Source organism: Pogona vitticeps, chromosome 1 (assembly GCF_051106095.1).
Source record: "Pogona vitticeps strain Pit_001003342236 chromosome 1, PviZW2.1, whole genome shotgun sequence".
In the NCBI taxonomy this organism is placed as follows: Eukaryota; Metazoa; Chordata; class Lepidosauria; order Squamata; family Agamidae; genus Pogona; species Pogona vitticeps.
The window spans coordinates 257614640-257635697 of NC_135783.1; the positions used below are offsets into that span (position 1 = coordinate 257614640).

The 21058-nt window shown below is 40.8% G+C and overlaps 1 protein-coding gene across 1 annotated transcript in view; it reads right to left on the minus strand.

The window, feature by feature from the left end:
* TRPM5 (transient receptor potential cation channel subfamily M member 5) overlaps positions 1 to 21058 on the minus strand; it is a 79018-nt gene that overhangs the window by 17820 nt on the left and 40140 nt on the right. Inside the window, exons 9-16 of the mRNA XM_078387296.1 lie at positions 20760 to 20862; positions 19103 to 19221; positions 17191 to 17541; positions 14339 to 14470; positions 9629 to 9752; positions 4369 to 4514; positions 3221 to 3333; positions 1580 to 1675 (exon numbers count right to left, since the gene is read on the minus strand). Of these exons, the coding sequence (XP_078243422.1) occupies positions 1580 to 1675; positions 3221 to 3333; positions 4369 to 4514; positions 9629 to 9752; positions 14339 to 14470; positions 17191 to 17541; positions 19103 to 19221; positions 20760 to 20862 (1184 nt within the window). The remainder of the gene's footprint in view (positions 1 to 1579; positions 1676 to 3220; positions 3334 to 4368; positions 4515 to 9628; positions 9753 to 14338; positions 14471 to 17190; positions 17542 to 19102; positions 19222 to 20759; positions 20863 to 21058) is intronic.

Genomic DNA, 21058 nt, shown 5'->3' on the forward strand with positions numbered 1-21058 from the left:
CCTGCCTCATCCGAAACCTTGCCAGGCTCATGGTGGGATGAAGGGAAGAGGGAGGCATACATTCCTCTAGTGCCAGAGGAAAGTAATGGAGGGAAGTTCTGTATGGTACCTCCTGGGCTAAGAGTAGGTTTTTCCCATCCATTGGTGGCACACTAAGGAAATGAGAGAACGTGAAAGCTGCTGGACCCGAGGTCTTCCACAATCTGGCCAATCTGCTCTCCAGTCCACATGCCCTCTTCCGCCTCTGCCAGTTAGAGCTGTGATGGCAGAGCATAAAGTGTTGCAAGTGCTTCCCTGGTAGGTTGGAAAGCCCATTTGAGCCTGGATCACCCTTTCTGTAGGTGAGTCTTTTTCTTTACTACCTTTGACCATTGGGACACTGCATGTTATGGCAACCGTCGCTTTCGAAACAGTCCATCATTAACAGCCACGCTCAGTTCTTACCAATCAAAGACCATGACTTCCTTTATTGAATCAACCCATCTCATATTCAGTCTTCTTTTTTAAACTGCTGCCTTCCATTCCCCCCCCCCCCCCAGCATTTCTACTTTTTTTCCAGTGAGTCTGGGAATTTCATTGTCAGGGACTTTTTACCTGGGACCATAATAGTTCAGCTTATCTTTACTAGAAATATCCTCTGGACAACATGTTTTTGGTTAAAATAATCTGAGGCAAAGCTTCTGTTATATTTAAAGTATGTATGTATTTAAAGGCCATGTACAAAGGGAAAGCTTGGAAATGACTATGAAAACAATTGACTTCATGCATATTTTTAATTTCCCCTGGCACTCTTATAAAGTATTAAATGTGGCTATTATAAAAATGCTTCTTCCTTTGAGGCTCCTCCGCTTAATTCTGCAGGAAAGTCATCCTAGCACTCAGTTGATGTCATCATCACAGCCATTCCTATAGCAACACCAATTCCTCTTGTAAAACTGCAGTTATGGTGTTGCTGCAAGATTTCCAGAGAGAAGCAAAAGCTGACAGGGAAGGTTCTTTATGAGCATATACACCCATGCAATAAAATTAGCACAGAGACTGGAATTTGGGCTAGCTAGAAGCTTCCCCATCTTGAATTTTCAACAAGCTCTTTCCACATATGAATGATACTCACCAAGAAGGTATCATAAGTTATCACCATGCATTTTTTTAAAAAAGAAAATACTATAACGACAAAAATCTTTTTATAATGGGCAGACTAAAGGCTACTATACTTGCAGTAGCCACAAAACAAAACAAAACACCTGGCTTTCTGTGGACCATAATTTAAGAAACATGTAGGAGGCGATAGGTTGCTTATCCAGCTCTTGACTTCAGCATCTGACTGCCCAAATGAGAATAGATAGCCATAGCTGTTAAATCTAGACAGGGCTGAACACTGACTGCAGTTTTTTATACTTCAAAACCTTTCAGAATGTTGTGGCTCTTTGATACTCCACTGTTGTCAGTAAAAGCACCGCTGATCTTACTGCTAGATGCTAGCTGATCTTTGGAATTCCGTTTCCAACAACTGGCCATTGATTGCCAGGAAGTGCCCGCGGTCTTAAAACGTCCAAATTGTATTAACTGATGGCCTTACCTTTCCTCTTCCTTGGGAAAAAGCAATGTCTTTTCAGTATCTGGGCTGTCAAGACCATTAAATGATTCTGGCTCCTGCCCTGAGTGTGGTTCCTCACTGTAAAGAGATTGCATGAAAGAAAATGGAAAGCTTCCCCCTTCCTCCCTCTCTCCCACACTTTGCGTGTGTGTGTGTGTGTGTGTGTGTGTAATGCTTTAGTGAGTGTGCAGTTTTTTCTGTGGTGAGGTTTGATTTATGCATTCAAGCTAAGGTGGTGGCGGCCATCTTCATACATTCATTTTCTTTGAATATGCAAAAGGTGGAAACAGAGCTACCTAGATTTCAACATTGCCAAAAAGACTTGTATGGATATTTGTAGGTACTAGGTCAATCTACTAGTAAATCAGGCAGAGAAGGTTTAAATAAATGATGGATAAGAAATCTCTCTGGTCTTCAGCTGAGCCCCTTCTACATAACAGTTCAGTGTTGGTAATAGGCATACTAAGATTGAGATCACCACAGACAGAGAGGTAACTCAGATATTGCTCCCATCTCTTAAGTCAAAAATCCTATAAAGCCTCCCAGTAAACCTAAGTGGACTTCTGGTCATCCTTATGGTCTTTTGTATTTTTCTGCCCTGAGCAGAATGTGACTATCTTTAGAGATTAACTACTGGCACAACCAACAGAGAGCCTCAGCAAGAGCAGCTTGATAAGGAGGGCAGACAGTTTAAGAGTTCCCACTCCTAAATACACCCACGTATCAAATCCTGAATGTTACAGAGGCTGACTGTTCTAGGGCCCAGGTCCTCTTGCTGCCTCTGTCTTTGCCAGAAGTGTTCCTACCTCCAGCTCCTAGATGCCTGCTGTCGAAACACTGCAAAACTAATTGCTTGTGCCTGGCTTTGCAGAGCAGAATACTGTAGAAGCTTAAAATAACTTTGAAATCACTTTCTCAGGTCAGGCTGACCTGAAACCACTCTCTGAAAGACTCCCAGAATCCAGGGTTTTAGCCAGAAAATCTCATTGGTTTATTTTCTCTTCTGAGCCCAGAGGAGTTTGGTTAGTTGCCATTTCCTTGAGCTCTCTGCCTCTCTTTCTTTGCGCCATTCCAACTAGAAGAACAGCACTGCCCGATTCCTCTCCAGAAATGTCTTATGAGACTATGGGCAGTGAATCTCTGTCACTCCTATTGCCTACACTCTGAGGTGGACTTTTTCTATACGAACAGCTCCTCCATCTGTTTCATGTGTGTGATCCACTCATGGTTTGTCATTTATGAAGCTGTACAATAATATTTTGTTTCCCAGAAAAATAGATAGGTCTTTTTTATCTCTCAAGTCATCAACAAAATAGTCTGTTTCACATGTTTTTTTGTGAATGTATGTTACTGCATCCAATATGTGTGTGTGTGTGTGTGTGTGTGTGTGTGTGTGTGTGCGCGCACACACACACACACACACACACACACACACAAATCTGCACATGGACAAATGTAATTTTATATGTATTTTTTCATTTAGATTTTACCATAAAGCATGGTCCGCTTATGGGAAACCTCCACCCACCCACCCACTGCACATTTAGTATTTGCTGTAAGATTCAATATGTTCTATATTTCTTCCTTATGTCTCTTTACAGGAAAGGACCCTGTTTTTCATACCTGAATGATATCAAATTAGTATAGATCAGGAGAGGGCATCCAAATCCACAGATTAACCTCAAGATTGGCGTGGACCTTGACATGTCACCCCACCAGATCTTCGTCAGAAAAGCCTAGAATTTGGAGGAGGAAAATACAAAGTTGGTATACAGCAAGACAGGGAGTATATAGCTAATTGTCAATCTCATCCGGGGAAACTTATAATGAGAACACAAACCCCATGAAAAGTGTAACTGACGGAAACATATCCTTTACTTCAGCATCAGTTCACCAACGTTTTTTTGTTTTTTATTTTTAAATCTGTTTGCTTTGCCAAAGCATTTTGATTGGCTGATTTAGCCTGTTTTTATTGGTTTCCATGTTTTTCTTTTTCTTCATGACTGGTGTTGCAGGGAAGTTTTATAATGCCATTTGTAAAATCCTGCTTTTCTTTCATCATTTATATTGTATTTTAAATTTCTGGGCAGCTACTGCACGAAACCTTTGCGGGGTGAAAAATGGGTGAATGCAAGTGTTATGAGTAGACCTCTCCTTGTGCAATGAGACTCCCTCCCCATCCCTGCTTTTCTCTCCCACTCCCTTGTAACTCCAGAGAGCCTCCCAAACCTCTGGATGAGATTTTGAAGCTGCACAGGAGATTGCAGGGCGAAAGGGGAGGTTGACAGAATCCCTTCTGTTGGCGGGAGGATAGTTAGATCCCACCAGACAGAATAATGCCTTGATGGTGTTTATTAAGGAAGCAGAGCCCAAGTTCTTAACTCTGTCATGTGCAAAGAAAAGCAGAGCTTACCCTTTCAATTATCCTCTGATCATGAGAGTGGATAAGTATAGTGTCTCCACAAATTAAAAAATAGCATAGGTACTTAGCTGTTATTCGGTGTTTTTTTTTTCCAAAAGAGGAATCAAAAATGCCATCAGTCCTATGATGCTGCACATAATTTTTACTACTCTATGGAAACATTATCTCCATGAGATTCCTCCCACCCACCCTTATAAGATTGCCAGTTACTGTTTTATCCCCTGGGATTGGTTCATGGAATTGAGCTACTTTAACTTCTTGTTTCACTTTGTCAGAATGGGATAGTCTCGCCTTGCTCATGGGAGCACGAGTTACTTCAAAACAGAGGGTGCCCTCAACTTTTACTCACCTGCACCCCATCATGGGCAAAAAAAGACTTGGTGTCGGCTTCCGTGGCCAAGTGGAGGCACGTGGTTTTGCTCCAGTACCGGTTTTTCCTCACCAGCAGAGCAAAAGCCCGCTCTTCACTGTTGTGGTAGCATTCGCTGAAGAGCTCTGCCAAGGAATGAGGCAAGTATGCAGAGGCAGGGAAACAGAACAAGGTTTGGGTCAACACTTTGCAAGTTCATATATATAAATATTTTAGCCGGAGATGTTTATCCAGAAACAGCTGGACACTCCATTTGTGTTCTTTCGTATTTTGTCTATGTCTCGTTTGGCTTTTTGCTTATATACTATATATTTGAGACATCTTTCAGTTCTATATTAAGCCCCCTGAATAAAGAGACTGAGACATGCCGAAGCCTGATGGTAATTATAATAAGCATCTTAACAACTGCAGAACTGGAAAGGACCCTATGGATCCTTTGCAGCCCTTGTTAAGGAGGCATGGTGGGGAATCGAACTCCCAATTTCTAACTCAGCAGCCAGATACCTAAACTTCCCCCTACCCTCGAATCACCCATTTCCACATTATTAATTATTGGCAGCAGTTAAGTATATAAAAATAACTTCCAAAATTTGAAGAATGTAGCTTGATTAATATGAATTACTAAAAAGGATCAAACAAATGTATTAAAAAGCATAAGCAACACCAAAACACATTCAAAGCAGTAAGGCACAACATTCCATTAAAAAACACCACTCATGCAGCCAGTCACTCAAAGAAAGCCTGCCCGAAGAGAAAGGTCTTTGCCTGCTTGCAGAAGGACAGCAAAGATGGGGCCAGTCTCGCCTTCTATGGGAAGGAGTTCCAGAATCTGGGAGCAGCGACAGAGAAGGCCCTCTCCCATGTACCCTCCGAATGTACATGAGAAGGTGGCAGGACTGAGAGGAAAGCCTCTCCTGATGATCTTCATACTTCAGCAAGCTCATAAAGGGAGATGTAGTCCTTGAGAAAGCTTGAGCCTAAGCCATTTAGGGCTTTATAGGTTCTGGCCCAAAAAGGGACCACTTACCTCTTTAATGAGGAAGCTCTAGTTAGTTAGTTAGTTAGTTAGTTAGTTAGTTAGTTAGTTAGTTAGTTAGTTAGTTAGTTAGTTAGTTAGTTAGTTAGTTAGTTAGTTAGTTAGTTAGTTAGTTAGTTAGTTAGTTATATTTTTATACTGCATCATCTAGTGGCCTTGCTTCTACTCTGGGCGGTTTCCAGCAATAAAACAAACATACAGAAAACAGTCAAATCCTGCCAAATCCAAAAATATAAAATGAAGAAATATAATGTAAAAGAACAAGAGATTAAAAAACAGGATGGCAGCAATGGACAATATACATCTCTATATAACCATATAGCACGTTCTCATTTTGTCTGAAGGTGTCAGCAACAAATTTTCCTGTTGCAACAGGAACACCTGTAACAAAGTATCAGTGGCAGGAACTGAGAGGAAGAGATAAAGTGAACACGTCTGTATCAAATGCCTTCAAAGATCTTTTTGCTTTTGGAAGAGGGATGTGCAAGGTGGATAACTATGAAGCCAGAGGTTGGGAGTTCAATTCCCCATTGTTCGTCCTTGATAGAGGCTGGACTCAGTGATCCATAGGGTCCCATCCAGGTCTGCAGTTCTACGGAGGGGAAAAGTTGAGTGCTTGTTCTGAAGAGGGTTCTCTTTGGCACAGTAACCCACAGTCACAATCAAACATTAGCAGCTACATGGAAAGAAAAGTTTGAAATCCTTCTGCTTTACCCTTCTTAGTGATCACACTTCATAGATTATTTCAAGCTTGAAACCTGCCTGGCTGTCTTTTTAAAATATAACTTTCACATACTTCTTTGGTTTTTTCTTTATCTAAAAGAGGATGTTCTCAGAGTACTTGCATTCCAAAGTGAACAATAGGAGGAAATAATAACACACATCTTGCAGGAGTATTTTCTCTGGTTTTTGCAAGGGGCTGAAAGAATGCGGAGGAAAGAGCCAGTGCTTAGGTCAGAGGTAAAGGGGAACAGATGGGCTACTTTTACCTCTCATATTTTGGAAAGTGGGAAATTCTAAAAATGTCTCACACATTCTCCTCAATATATCCATGTATTACACTGGGAGGGGAAGGGGTTCTGCCAGCGCCGTGCAGTGGCAGGGCACATGCTTTACACGCAAAAGCTTCCATGTTTAGTCTCTAGCATATTAGCCAATGGTGGTCGAAACTGCTCTGGACACCTTGGAGAATGGCTACCAGCCAGAGTAGGCAGAAGTTGGCCAAACAGTCAAATAGCCTGACCTGCCACACAAAGCACCTTCTGTCCCAAGCAGCAAAGCAGGTAGATCTGCATAACACAAGATCACCAGTCCACAGAAATCTGATTCCAGAAAGGAAAACATTTTGCCTTCAATTAGTATTCTAGAGCCCAAGCAGTCTCATGGGAACAGAGACTCTTGCAGGAACCCTGGGACTAGCTGGTTTTACAGATTACTACAGATTACTTCAGATTACTGAACCTGGAGGGTTTTAAACTGGTTTTTTTTTAAACTGGTGAGGAGAGGTGAGTTTTTTTCCTTTTTTAAAAAAAGTTATATTTTGACTATGAGAAGATGCCAGTTTCTGATTTTAACTTTATCAATTAAAACACTTTTTAAAAGTGAAACTTATTTCTTAGTCAACAAAAACAACTACCATGATTTTTGCAGTATATAAGAACTGCTTGAAAATAAATTATAATGATAGTGATGAGAATAAGAATAAAAATTATCCCTCTTATCTCCACCCTCTTAAGAGTATTGTCCTCTAACTACCTGCAAATCTAAAATCTGGACTCCCCTGAGATGATCCACTCTGATGTGACCCATGCCAAACAGCATCCTAACTACTGGAGCAGAAGATCTCCAAGTACAATACCCTCCATTAGTCAAGCCTAGATATTACTAAGACACGAACCGTTGTAGTCAGACCACCTATGACTTTCATGAATTCTCTTAAGGCATGCTCTAGCCCAGTGGTTCTTAACCTTTGTTACTCGGATGTTTTTGAACTGCAACTCCCAGAAACCCCAGCCAGCACAGTTGGTGGTGAAGGCTTCTGGGAGTTGCAGTCCAAAACTCCTGAGTAACCCAAGGTTAAGAACCAGTGCTCTAGCCGATTGATATTCATATTTCCAGAACCCCTCAGTGGTGGTACCCCAGCATTGTGATACTAACTGGTTGTTGCATATATATATATAGTTAACTCTGTAATATTATAGAAGCCTCTCAGGGTTTCAGCCTCTTCCTGCAGTGTTTTTCCCTCATTCCCCTCAGCATTGCAGGTATGCTTTCTGAGGTGACAAGAGAAAATTGCTTTCAGGCTATGGAATTCGTTTCCACAGAAAACCAGACTGGCCCCCTCCCTGTTGCTCTTTTGCTAGAAGGCAAAAAATCTTTATGTTCAGGCAGGCATATGTCATCTGACACCTTGTCAAGGGAAGGGAAGGGATTTAAAGGGGGATGCAGTACTTTTTCTGTGTTTTTACCTTTTCCAATGTGCTTATAATTTTTAAAAAAATTGTTTTTATTCAGTGGTTGTTTCAGGGTTTTGTTGCTTTTCAAATACTGTAATTCATTTTCTTTTATCTGGATTTATTTTCTAAATAGTTTCTATGCTAGCTTGAGTCACTTTGTTGGAAGAAAGATAGGATATACGTAAGTGTATATAAAGTGCATGGATGATGATTACTGTATGTTGTGACCTTCCCTGGAATAGTTGTGCAGGCTGAAACCTGGAAGAGCAACAATGAAGGAATTAGAAAATATGATCAAGTGTAAGGATGTGTCACTGGAGGCCAAGATCAAGGTCATCCACACTCTTATCTGGAAGCTGAGTCATTGCAACTGGACTCCTTTCTTTCAGACTGAAGAAGCTACTTGGATGAGCAGTGACACATTTCAACCTAATAAGAATGAAGTCCAGTTGCCATGACTCAGCTTCCAGATAACCTCACCTGGATGACTGACAATCTTCACAGACACATCCACATTCCTGTATTCCCAATTATCATGTATGAATGTGAAAGCTGGACAATAAAGAAAGCTGATAGGAAAATGATTCATTTGAAACATGGTGCTGGCGGAGAGTTTTGTTGATACCCTGGACTGCAAGAAAGACAAGCAGATTAAGTCTGAACCATCTGTGGAGGCAGATGCGTGTGATTGGGCTGGTGGGGAGGGCAATCAAGGGCAACAATTCCATATCTGCCTCAAAATAAACATACCTCTGGTGGAGGAGCAGAAAAACTCATTCTCCTAGCACACTACTCAATGCATGCATGTACCTTGTGTGTACTCCTAAATCTGAGGTGTTGTGTTTTTTTTAGCAGAACGTAATACAAGAGCAGTTTTTATTGTCAGTGAGAATAGACTCTAAGACTCCACCTTCCATAGCTGGCTGTGCTATGCTGAGAAGCCTTTTTTCTCCCTCCCCAACCTTTTTTTTTTAATTTGAAGGCTGACAGCTCATTCTGCAGCATTAGAATCCACTTCTCTCATATATTTTCTGTGTAACACTAACACATACATGGGGCACCCATCCCTACCTGCTTTGCAGCCCAGCTATATACTATAGTTATGACATGTGAGAAGCTTTAGTATTTTTCCTCTTGAAAATTCTTGAGAGCTTCCTCACTAACCAGCAGAGGAAACCAGAGCCACACAAATGGCTGCCTTTATCTGATAATTGTATATTTCCCCTTCTAGGCTTACTAGCTGACACTTTGTGGGCAATACAAGAGGAAATCCTTTGAGAGATATGAATTCACTATGAGAGAAGTAGGTAGGAGGCAAAATGTATGAGGGTGTCTCCTCTACCCCTAGTAAACACTGAGATTTTAAAAAGCTTTTGGAAACATCATTTTAGGCACTTCTTTTATTCCAGTTTCGTGTTATGGTTTGAGGGCTTGTTTATTTTTGCTTCCTCCATCATTTTGAACTTCAGCCTTATTTATTTTGAAATGATATTGCTTAAGCTGCTAACCGCTTTCAATGTCAGATACAGCAGGTTGCAGCAGATGTAGTCCAGCAGTCAAGAGCATGAGTTGCAAAACAGGAAGACCCTGGTCCAAATTTTGCCGTAATATTTGTGTTTCTGTCAGGGTGTAGAACAAGCATTATGCTGTGGGCAAAGGCTTCCATTGCTCCTAGAGGTAATCACCTGTACATGTCACAGTTTTGTTGGTTTGTCCAGACAGGTTTTGGTGTTTGATATAGGCTTACCAACAGCGAGCTGCTCATATTTTGCTTCTTTCATTCTACGAACGACTTCGGCTTCTGTCTCCAGGTGGGACATCTCTCGCAGGATTTTACAAGCAGCCAGGGCTGCAGCTACACCCTCCTGGCCCTAGGGAGAAGACATACAATATAAAACAATTCTGTTGAAGTCCACTGACTTTTAAGAGATCATTGTTACAAAGTCTCTTTGGCCAGTACTTTGTTCAATGCTTGTACACACATGGAACTCAAATTCAATATGTGTCACCTTGAGTCCTTTTAAAGAGAAAGGCAGAGAAAATATTTTAAATAAATAGAAATAAATATTAAATAATTTGGTGATCTGATGAGGTGCTGGTTTTATTCCTGATCATGTGCAACTAGCGGCTTGTCAGATCACCACAGCAGCTTCCATAACTGAAGACACACACAACACGCACGCACACACACACACACACACACACATACAGAGAGAGAGAGAGAGAGAGAGAGAGAGAGAATATTGAGCAGGATGTTGGCCTTTCTTTCTCTCCCTGCATTTTGTATTTCAGATAGAATAGGACCCTGGTGTCCATGGGGATCAGTTCTAAGCCCCTCCCCCCCCCCCGCAGATGCCAAAAAATTGGGAAGTAGCAAAGACTGCTCATTGCATGGTCTCTGGCTCCTTCTGGTAAATACACCCTGGAATTGTTCTTTTTTGGGGGTGGTGGTATTTAGTATTTTCAGGAAGAGGCTAAGTGAATCAACAAATACTGATCCCACAGACAGCGGGGTCTTGCTGTATTCCAGATTCAATGTATACAAATTACTAACTTGTAAGTATATACTCCTCTGGTTATGTCTAGTGTGTTGCAGCAAAAGTAATATCTCAAGTGGCCTCTGGATGCTGAAAAATTAACATCTTTATTGCACCACAGGATGTAATAGAACAGAGTCTACTTTATTAAGTTCTGAAAAAGACAGATTTTTCACAGGTACCCTATTAAAGAGTTCAAAAATGCTTTTCATTTGACTTGAAAATCATTAAAGCTATTCTGGCCTAGTGCATTGAGCTTACATTCCATATTTCCCCACACAGCCTGCCTGTACTTTGAGACCTTCAGGGGAGGCCCTTCCATGGGTCTTGCTGCCCTCAGAGGCTCCTCTGATGGGGACACACACAAGAGAGATGTGGAAAAGTGGAAGAAGTCCGTTTATCATGTTGTGTTACTTTCCTCAACTGTGCTGAAAATGGCAGAATGAAATTGAACACAGAGAAGCACAAAGTTCTACACCTAGGAAAAAGGAAACAATCGCACAGTTACAAGATGGGGAACACTTGGCTCAGTAATACTACGAGCATAAAAGGCCTTGGAATTATTGTAGATCAAAAGCTGAATATGAACCAACAGTGCAATGTGGCTGCAAAGAGAGCAAAGACTGTTTTAGGTTGCATTAGCAGAAGTTTGAGACTCCAAATCTCATGAAGTACTAATTCCTGCTCTATTCAACACTGGTTAGGCCTCATCTTGAGTACTGTGTCTAGTTCCAGACACCACACTTTAAGAAGGACACAGACAAACTTGAACAGGTTCAAAGGTGGGCAAGAAAGATGATCAGAGGACTGGAAACCAAGCCATATGTGGAAAGACTGAAAGATCTGGCATGTTTAACCTTGAGAAAAGAAGACTAATGGGAGACATGATAGCAATATTCAGATACTTGAAAAAAACTATCATACAGGGGACATGAACAGTAATAATGGGCTCAGGCTACAGGAAGCCAGATTTTGGCTTAATTAATTAATCTGTCTAATATGCATTAACTTGGATTGCTACATTGAGCAGGGGGTACATGGACTTATAGGCGCCTTCCAATTCCATTATTCTGTGATTCTGTGATATCTTGAATTTAGTGTGCTTTGATTTATGATTGGGCATTAGTAAGCAAACCCATGCTTAAGTCTTGTTTGTTTGTTTGTTTGATTTATATACCATTCCTTAGGTGTAAATTCTACTCTGGGTGGTTTAAAAATTAAAACTTAGAACCTCACGTAACTCCACATTGCAATGCCATCAATAGGGTGGTTCAGCAATATAGCGCTAAAATTCATAAAAAAAGAAAAAGAAAGAAAAAAATTAATATTAACAGCATCCAGGGATGTTATTGAATGCAGCCTGGTATAATTCTGTTTTCACTAATTTCCTGAATATCAGTTACTGAGGCATGTGTATCTGAAGAAATCCTAAAGTTAATCAAAAGAGATACTCATCTCAGTTTGTCCAATTTGATCATTTACAGCTGCTTGCAGGCTCTAGAACTTTTTATGAAGGAAGGCCAGACTGCCCCTCATTCTATCAACCTCCTGACATCAAGGTAATTCCTTTTTTTTTTTTTTTTACATGGAGGTCCTTGGTAAAATATTTGGTTAAAGAACATTTTACCAGGTAGATGCTGTATTTTCCTTCTTGTGTTTTAAGCTCTCTTTTTAATCTAATTATTTCTGTAATGTTTTATGATTTAATTGTATTTTTAAATTATTGATTTTACTATGAATTACTTGTGGCATTTGAAGCTTGTAAACAAATACAACCAAACAAATAAATTTCTTGCAAGCTGTTAAAATGGATGTTTTTAAAAAAATGCTTGCCTTGACATTAGTGTTTGGCTTTGTCCAAGGCACATCACTTGAACATGTGGACAGAAAAGATACAGATTGTAAAGCTCTTTGCATAGTAAACAATGTTGTAGGAATGAATAGTGTCGAACCAGCCAGGGACAAGGGGACCTTAAATCCATGGGAGATAATCTTCCCATGAAATGTTTGTTGAACCAAACAGACAAAGAACAGGGGCGAGTAAAGATGCTTCCCTAGGTGAACTTCAAAGTTCTGGATGTTTACTTTTTTAAACATTTGGCTTGCTTAAATCTGCTTATCAATGTGATGTTTATATTGTCCAGAAGAATGGCTGTGTGAATTGCAAAGAGTCTATTTGACTTCCTCTTCCATGTTAATGACTTTCAGACACTGATATCACACTGCAGCCCCTTTAAAGTCTATTCAGAAGAAAGCATCACTGACTCCAATGGGGTTTACTTCCAAGTATGTATGCATGGGGCTGAAACCCAAATCACTTACTGGTATTTTAAGCCTCACATGTAAAACATTCTAAACATTATATTACATTGTAGTTTCTCTTTTCTTCGCACTAAAGCAAACTCAATTAGTAGTATTTGGGACTTTATCCAGAAGCAGTCAAAGGTAGAGAGGGTCCAGATACCGCATTACTCCCATCTTATCTAGTCAGGTCCATTGGGATTCCTCATCAGAACTTTGTTTTAAGACAGTCCTTTAGGATACCTCATTCTGGTTATTTTGGGTAAGTAGATTTACATTAAAAGAAAAGTATCAATCAGAAAAAGAAGATTCAGAGACTGTTTTGGGTGTTTACTAAGACTCTGACTAAGAACAGGTTAATGATACATTAATAGTACTTCATTTGTGCTTATTTTTAATTCATGCAGTGTTATTGTCAAGTGTTTTTAATGCAGGCCGCTGTTTCCAACAAAAATTTCAATGACGAATTTGCAAATTTATTCTATTTGTCAATTGGTTTTTTTAAACTCTACCAAACATCTGTTTTCCTCTTCTAATAAATCTAGGATTCCTTCAACTGCTGCTCAAGTAAAACAGCTTTACATTAGTCCCTTCTCTGGTCAAAAAGCAGAATGCTTTTCCCAACCTCTCTCTCTCTTTTTTCTTTTAACAATAGGAAACAGCATATGTGTAGAGCTTTGTCCTTCACTGTGGGGGAAAACAACAGATTTCCTGCTTAGCCACCATAGTTTAACTTTTCCCACCTCTTCCTAGGAAAGAGTCTATAGTTACTGTCAGGGAAGAGGAAGCTTTTTCAGTGTTTATCTTTTCCAATAAGAATTCTGCATATGTTGTTTATCTCAAAATCCAGAAGCAGTAACTAACATGTGTAACTCACAACTGGAGATTCCCCAGCTTGCAACACCTGTGTTGGAGTTGTAGGCTGTGGCACACAATAGGTATTTGTCCAGCTGAAACACATGTTAGATGAGAGAAAATGGTTTGTGAACTTGCTTTGTTACGCTATGACTTATCCCGATTTCATAGGCAATTGTGAGATGGCATGTCTGCGACAGACAGACAGTGTGGAGACCAAGTGATGAATTTAAAGACAGCCAAGCAGATCTACTTTGCTTGTCAGGAGAGCTTGATGGGCTGAAGGCTGCAACACACAGATCAAAACGAATGTATTACTAAAAGAAAAAAGAAACCCTGATATATCACTGTGGGATCTGCAACAGGTCAGAATGAACTCCAAAACCAAACTAGGGTTGCCATTATATGGGATTTCTGGGCCAAAGCTTGAGATTGGATGTATAAACCCCCAGTCCTAACTCTCAGAGTCAAAGCCTGAGACGCAACGAATCTATTCTTAAGACTGCTGGCCAAGCTGGAAAGAGTTCCTAGGAGGCAGGTTATGAAAAACAAGAACAACAGTGATAGCCCATGTCAGAGAGGGCACAGTTCCGTAGTGCTGTGGCTCTACAGTTCCAGGCAGGATGAGCAACTCCGTCCCAGTGACTTTTTCCCAGTCCCCATAGCTGTTCCCTTACCACCCACCCACCCAGGAAAAAACATGCAGGTAAAAAGAGTGTATCCTGTATAGATTTGAAGGATCTTCAGTTAAATTTGAGGCTTACCATAGCCCAGAAGTAGTATGCCATCTTGTGCCTATTTTGAAGTACTGCCCATAAAAACAAATCTCTCCACGGATTCTCACTTCTCTGATTCAGATCCAAAGGGGCTGGTAACTTTTTCGCATTGATCTTATCCTAAGGAAACAAATGACTTCTTAAAACACAGCCTCCATAACAGAAATTCTTTGTAGGTAGATAAGTCATGTCATGCTAGCTATCAGATCAGTTAGGGATTCCAACCCGCAATCTTTTTTCCCCCCTTCCAAAATACGGGACTATCCGATCTTCAGAAATCATCCAAAGGAACATTCCTACAACTATCATCACCATTCTGTTTCACAAGAATGAGCAATTCTGCATGCTTAAGGAAATAAACACACTGAACTGCTGCTGTTCAGGAAGGCAACTGAGATGGCTCAGTTGAGTACAGTACAGCACACGTGGGGATCTGGGTCAAAATGCAAGAAGAGGAAAAGAGCCCTAGTTCTCTTTTTCTCATGTCAGCACAGTAGCCGACCAGATGCTTTATGGGTGGGTTGGCCCTACCATTAGGTAGAGTGATGCCACCAGATGGTGTCCCTGTTCCCCTGAGCCCTGGACATTCACTTCTCTTGAGAGACAGAAACATATATGCCACAAAAGCCCATCCTCTCATCTCCTAAACTAGTTTGCTGCCCTCAGGTATGCTATTCTTTTATCAGTGATGAGGTAAGAGCTAAATGCCAGTCCAGCCAATATCTGCTTATTGGGGCAGGAGATGTCATTTTGTCCCTTGCCTTAGGCAGCAAAATGTCTTGGACTAGTCCTGTCTATAGGAAGGTCATAAGTAGGACAGAAGCACAATAGCTCACATTATAGTTCACATTCCCCAACAATTGCTCTCAGAATAATTGTGAAGTGGTATGAGAAGAGGTTGGTCCTTCAGGACAAATAGAGCATTCCCCCACTTCAGGCTCAAAGTGCTCCCAGCCTGCCTGTCAATTTACCAGAAAAGGAGGGTCAGAACCCCCCAACTCTCTTCCTGCTGAACTTTAATTTCTTCATGCTCTGTGTGAACAGAAAGGCATGGCAGGATGAGGGAAAGAATGGGTACATTTTAACATAAGACACATTTTTCCAGTGCAGACACATTTCATATTCCTTGGTTAAGAATATTTCATATTTCTCTGGTTGAGAAAGTTATCTCCATGCAAGTTGTAACCCTTGAACTGCAACCACTGTCTGTGCTATATACAAAGTCAAACCCTCCCCAAGCTCTGCTAAATAACCCCCTTGATTGATTGATTGATTGATTGATTGATTGATTGATTGATTGATTGATTGATTGATTGATTGATTGATTGATTGATTGATCCCGGAAAACCCACAACAACCAGATTTTCCTCTGTTGCACCAGTGCCTCTGGAAGCAAGGCACTGTACTCAATGGACCCAGCAGTCCCACTCAAGGCTGTTCCACTTGGCAGACAGCAGGTGGAGTGATGTGACACTTACCAATGCCTTTAAAGCTGTTGACATAAATTTAACAACATATCAACACTCCAGACATGGGGAAAAAAAACTTTTTAAAAAAATTACAGAACAACAACTGTGTGACAGTAATAGCAGCTGCCTTCCCAAGTGAATTTGCTTCAGAAAAGTACCAATAGGATTGTACACACATGCCACACCTCTAAGGAATATATCGAAACACCACCAGAACAACAACAAAAAGCCTCTCAATGAGTGGGAATTAAACCACAGTAACACCACTGGCAAGTAAAATGAATCACTAATGGCCTTGTGTCACGTGATGGCAAATTTATGCTACATTCTAATTTGGGCATAAGTAGGGAACAATTTCGACATGTGATTACATCCTCAATCTTATTGAGTTAAATGTTAAGTTACTCCCATCTAAATGTATAGAATTAAACCTGAGGCTTTTAATGTTGAACATACTTATTAAAAAGTAAGCCACACTGAGCTTAATGGGAGCTAATTCTAAGTAAGTATGCATATGATTGTGCTTTTACGGTGTTATCACACGAAGAGATAAATTGCATTTTGACCCACTTGTGGAGCGGTCGGGTGCAATCAATTTTCTGGTGATCACATGATGTACGGGGAATTGTGCTCCAGCCCAACCCCAATCCATGTGCATGCTGGACCTTTTTGGCCCAACTGCAGGACTATTGCTTTTGGGGGCCAGGCTGGAGTTACTCCCTGACAGACAGAAGGGCTGCTTTAGGGGAGATTGATTCCTGCAAGGTGACCCATTCCAGTGTGATCTGAGGTGTGCCTTTTCTGCTCTCTGATTGCACCCTAAGTTTCTTTCTTGACCCATTGTCTTCCCATGTCTCCTGCTATTCTTTTCCTTATATGTTTCTTTAGGTTTAAATAGATGGGAAATCTCCAGAGGTCTGGGATCTATAAATGCAACCTGGAACTTGGAAGACCACATTTGCTCTCTTGACCTTGACTCACATGAACATTTATTACATAAATGGTTATAGGACTTTTGGGGGGTGTTTCTTTTCCTCTTTTACAGAAAAAGCCTCTAGAGGGCACAAAAGGATTTTCTGAGCCAAAACTAACTTTAAAAATTATTTTAAGACTGAGATTGAATGCAGCCTTGGGCCTCATTTCGTCCATTCCTGGTTTGGATTGTAAACCTGAAAACACAATGTTGTGGATTCAGATAGGTTTCCCTAAGGGTCTTAGACCCCAGGCCATGAGATCAAAAGGTATAAGATATCCCAAAAGCATAAGGCATCTCAAAATACATGGCATGGGGGGGGGGAGAGTAGGGTGTCCCAAATGGCCTTAGGCTCCAGGCCTCACATTTAATGATTCTTACATCTGAGGAAAACTTACAGTTTTTTTCTTGCCACCTGACTTAGGGTCTTGATAGAAACCTCTGCATGCATCATGGAGAAAATCCTTCAGCACTCTGGAGACTTCGTGGAGAGTGAAGAGTGGGACTGTATCCATTGTTTCTTTGTGCTGTTGACCACTCATTCCTGCCAGAGTGAGTCTGTTTTCTTCATGCTTTTTGAGCAGAAGTGTATACAAGAGGCACTTGGGTGAAATAGTAGAATAGAGTCTCTGAAGCCGGCCATATGTCAGGAAGTCGTGCATGTTTGCCCCATTATCTATAAATAACTTGACAAATTCTGGCTTATCATTCACCAAGGCATCCATCATCACTTCTTCTAGGTCACATGACTGAATTTAACAGAAATTTAAGGAAATTTTTTTTTAGTATTGATAGCAGTGAATACTAGCTGATAATAGCATTAGGAGTTGTTTCATCCTTTGAAGCCTATCGTGTCACATAGAAGCATGACCAAGGCAAACTGAGCAGCGGACTGGGTGGGGGCATTCTGTCCTTCTGCCATATTTCAGGGTGCCACAGCAGGCATAAAATCCTTGTTCAATATTCTCAACTGGATCAGACTACTGTTCAGCAATGATTTTGCATCAATGAAGGAATAAGCAGGCAATGCTCCATATTACAGATCTGTAGAGTTGTTTAAGTGAACTGACTCACATTGCATATGGAGCATGAAACAGCATATCATTAGAAGCACACAGTGATTCCCTAGACTCTCATGTCTGAGTTCCAAAAGAAGTTTGTGTTTACCTTCCAGAAACCAATGAAAAAAAACCCAAAGCCAGCCGTTTCAGGACAGGGAGATGAGGGAAGCTCATGCTAGGAAAATGAGTCTCCTTTAACCATTTAAGGAACTCCTGTTTCTAACAGAGGACTATCTATATTATCAAGGTTTTTTTTGGGTGGCGAAAATGCCCCTGGAGGATTGCATGTGGCTAGCAGGCCACACGTTGCCCATCCCTAACAGAAGGTGTTCCAAAGGCATAAGAAATCTACTACATCCATTTGTTTGAAAAGATCACCTTCTTGCAATAATTATCGCAGGTGCAGGGACTCTGGTTCAAACCAGGACTAGAGCAAGGGAACAGAGAGGTAAATGCTACCCTTCACCCATACCATACCATATGAACTGGTAGTACTGATATTGTATGGTTTCGTTCTCATGAAGTAATCATTTCCCCTTGCCAGCCCAAATCTGAAGGCATTAACAAGTGAAAAAATATGACAACCCCAGTTCCAAGACTGGGTCAGGATTTGCAGGTATTATGACAGAACCTTGCTGTAATTATCTGGTCTGTATCTGTAGGGATACCCCACTGGGAATCCTATGTATGCTGCCTTGAATTCCTCCTTGTTGGCCAGGTGACCTCTTATTTGCTTCTTTTATTTAGATAGTATGGGAGGAGCTGGGATCCATCACAGCAGTACCAGACACAGCTGCACATAGGCTCCCAGATTCATGCCTGTGGAATACTTTGAGGAGGATGGGATGGCAACTGATCCAGCACTAGACACAAACATTTTGGTGTATCTTGTGGGTCTTTTGTACACATGATGCTTGTGCCACAGAACATGGGGATTCTAATGGAGGAGAGATGTCCTTCAGGTTTCATGTGTGTTTTTCATGTTGAAGGGCAGATACCTAGAAGGCCCACAGATATTTTGTGACCTCTTAAACACTTTAGACCTGTTTTTCATTGACCGTGTTCATGTAATACAAAACGTCCATTCTCTAGAATGACAGAAACTGGTCTTATAAGGGTTATCCCCACCAAGTCTGGCTGCTTTTCATTCTCTCTTTCCAATTTCTCTTCTGGAAATAGCATAACTGCACTGCTTCAGCCCATCTATGAGTCATTTATATAAGTAATTCAACCGGATAGAAGGACTTACCTTCCATTCAACATCTCCATTGAATATTTCACTCTTAGCTATATCCACTCTGTTCCAGGCCACTGCCAGCTTCAGTTCATCCAGGTACTCTTGGGCCTCCTGGCTATGACTTTTACAGGCTATTACAAATGTAACATGAGAATTCATTTACTAGTCCTATACAGGTTCACTGGGTTAGTACCACAGTATGTTTGCATGAAATTACAATCTCTCAAAGTCTTAAATAAATAGCAGGGTAACAGATATAAGGTATAGTATACCTTATATCTGTTACCCTGAAACTTGTCAGAGTGTTGGGTTTTTTAAAGTCTATCCTGTCATTTGAAAAATTCCTCACTTGCCAAACATGGCTTGGGTGCAATTCAGCCAGGGCATTTGAGCCCCAGTAATTTCACTTAAGAAAATCAGACATGCTTAGCTCTACCTCCATTCCACTGCCCGCAAAATTAAAGCAACATAACAATGTTCAGCTTTCCCTGGAATTGTAGCCATTCTTATTTCTCATAAATCCTCCTGTTGTAGAAAATGGAATGTCTTCAGTGAACTTTAAAGCCATATGGTTTTGCTCAAGGAATGATTCATAGTACAAATAGACTAAGTGTGTGTGTAGATGTATATTAGGAAAACTAACATCAGGATAACTTGGTGTCTGAAGAAGCGGATTTTGATCCACAAAACTTCACATGGAAATATATCTTTTAGTCTTTAAAGTGCAACAGTAGTTTGTCTTTTTTCACCCCCATCTTTTCCCTTGGGTACTAAATATATATTCTGCTGTGCAGGGTCGGCTATACCATTTGGCAGTTTGACCGTGGTTGACAGATGGCAGATTTCAGGGTACTTGAAATCTGGAGCAATCCTAAAGCTAGCTAAAAGTCAGGGGGGAGAACTATTTGAAGCTCTTTAAACAGTGGGTGCCATGCCCTCCTTTTGTGGGAAAGCATTGAATCTGCTCTGGAGTTTAGTCTGAACTTAACAGAAGTTACCTGACAGAACCTATTTTGGGGATAAGATTCAGGACCCAGGGTAGCTCCTTAAAAGTTTAGATAAAAGCCAGACCTGATGCATCAGCTCCACTGACTTCAAAAAAAGATTCCACCAATAGGAACACCAAGAAGGACATCATTTACACACCAAAGGACACTAGGTATGTTTATGGGAATTCTTCCAGTTACAGATGTGCTGACAGTGAGGGCCAAAACCAGGCACTGTTGAGGTATGTTAGGTGTCTGTCAAGTAGTTTGGGACACAGTCAGCATTGGTTAAAACAGCTTGGGACCTGGCTATTTGAAGGAGCACCTCTTTCTAGACAAACCTGCCTGATCACTAAGATCTACTGGGGAGGCCTTCCTCCATGTCCCAACATTGAGAACAGGTGATTTAGGTGGAGACACAGGGAAGGGCTTTCCCAGATGTGATATCCCAATTTTGGAATGCCCCTCCCCTCGGAGACTCAATTGGCACCAACACTGGTATCATTTCAGTGCCAGTTTTAATGTCTTGAAATTTTAATTCTGGGTTTTAAACAGGTTAGTTTTAAATTCTTTTGAACATCTTATGCTTTTAAAACATTTTTATAGCTCTATACCCCACCCTGACAACCAGTGATATAGGGTGGGTGACAGATATTCTAAATAAATAAATAAATAAAAATTACCTTTGACCAGAGCTTTCAAAACAACTGTATCCAATTCTTCTGAACCTTCTTGTTCAAAGTTATGTACTGTTAAAAGCTGTTGGTGAGCAATAATGCTTTGGATCTGAAAGGTTAAAGCCGGTTAACATTTCCCAGTGTCACTACATTAGAAACAGAGTTAAATATACAAACCACTCAGACTTCAATTACAAGTCACTCCTCCCTGAAGAGTAAGGAAGTTGAGAACATAGCAATATCCTTGGGTGTCCAAGCCCGTAGTTTGGAAGTAATCACGGGATGAATAGCTGAATCCAAAGTCC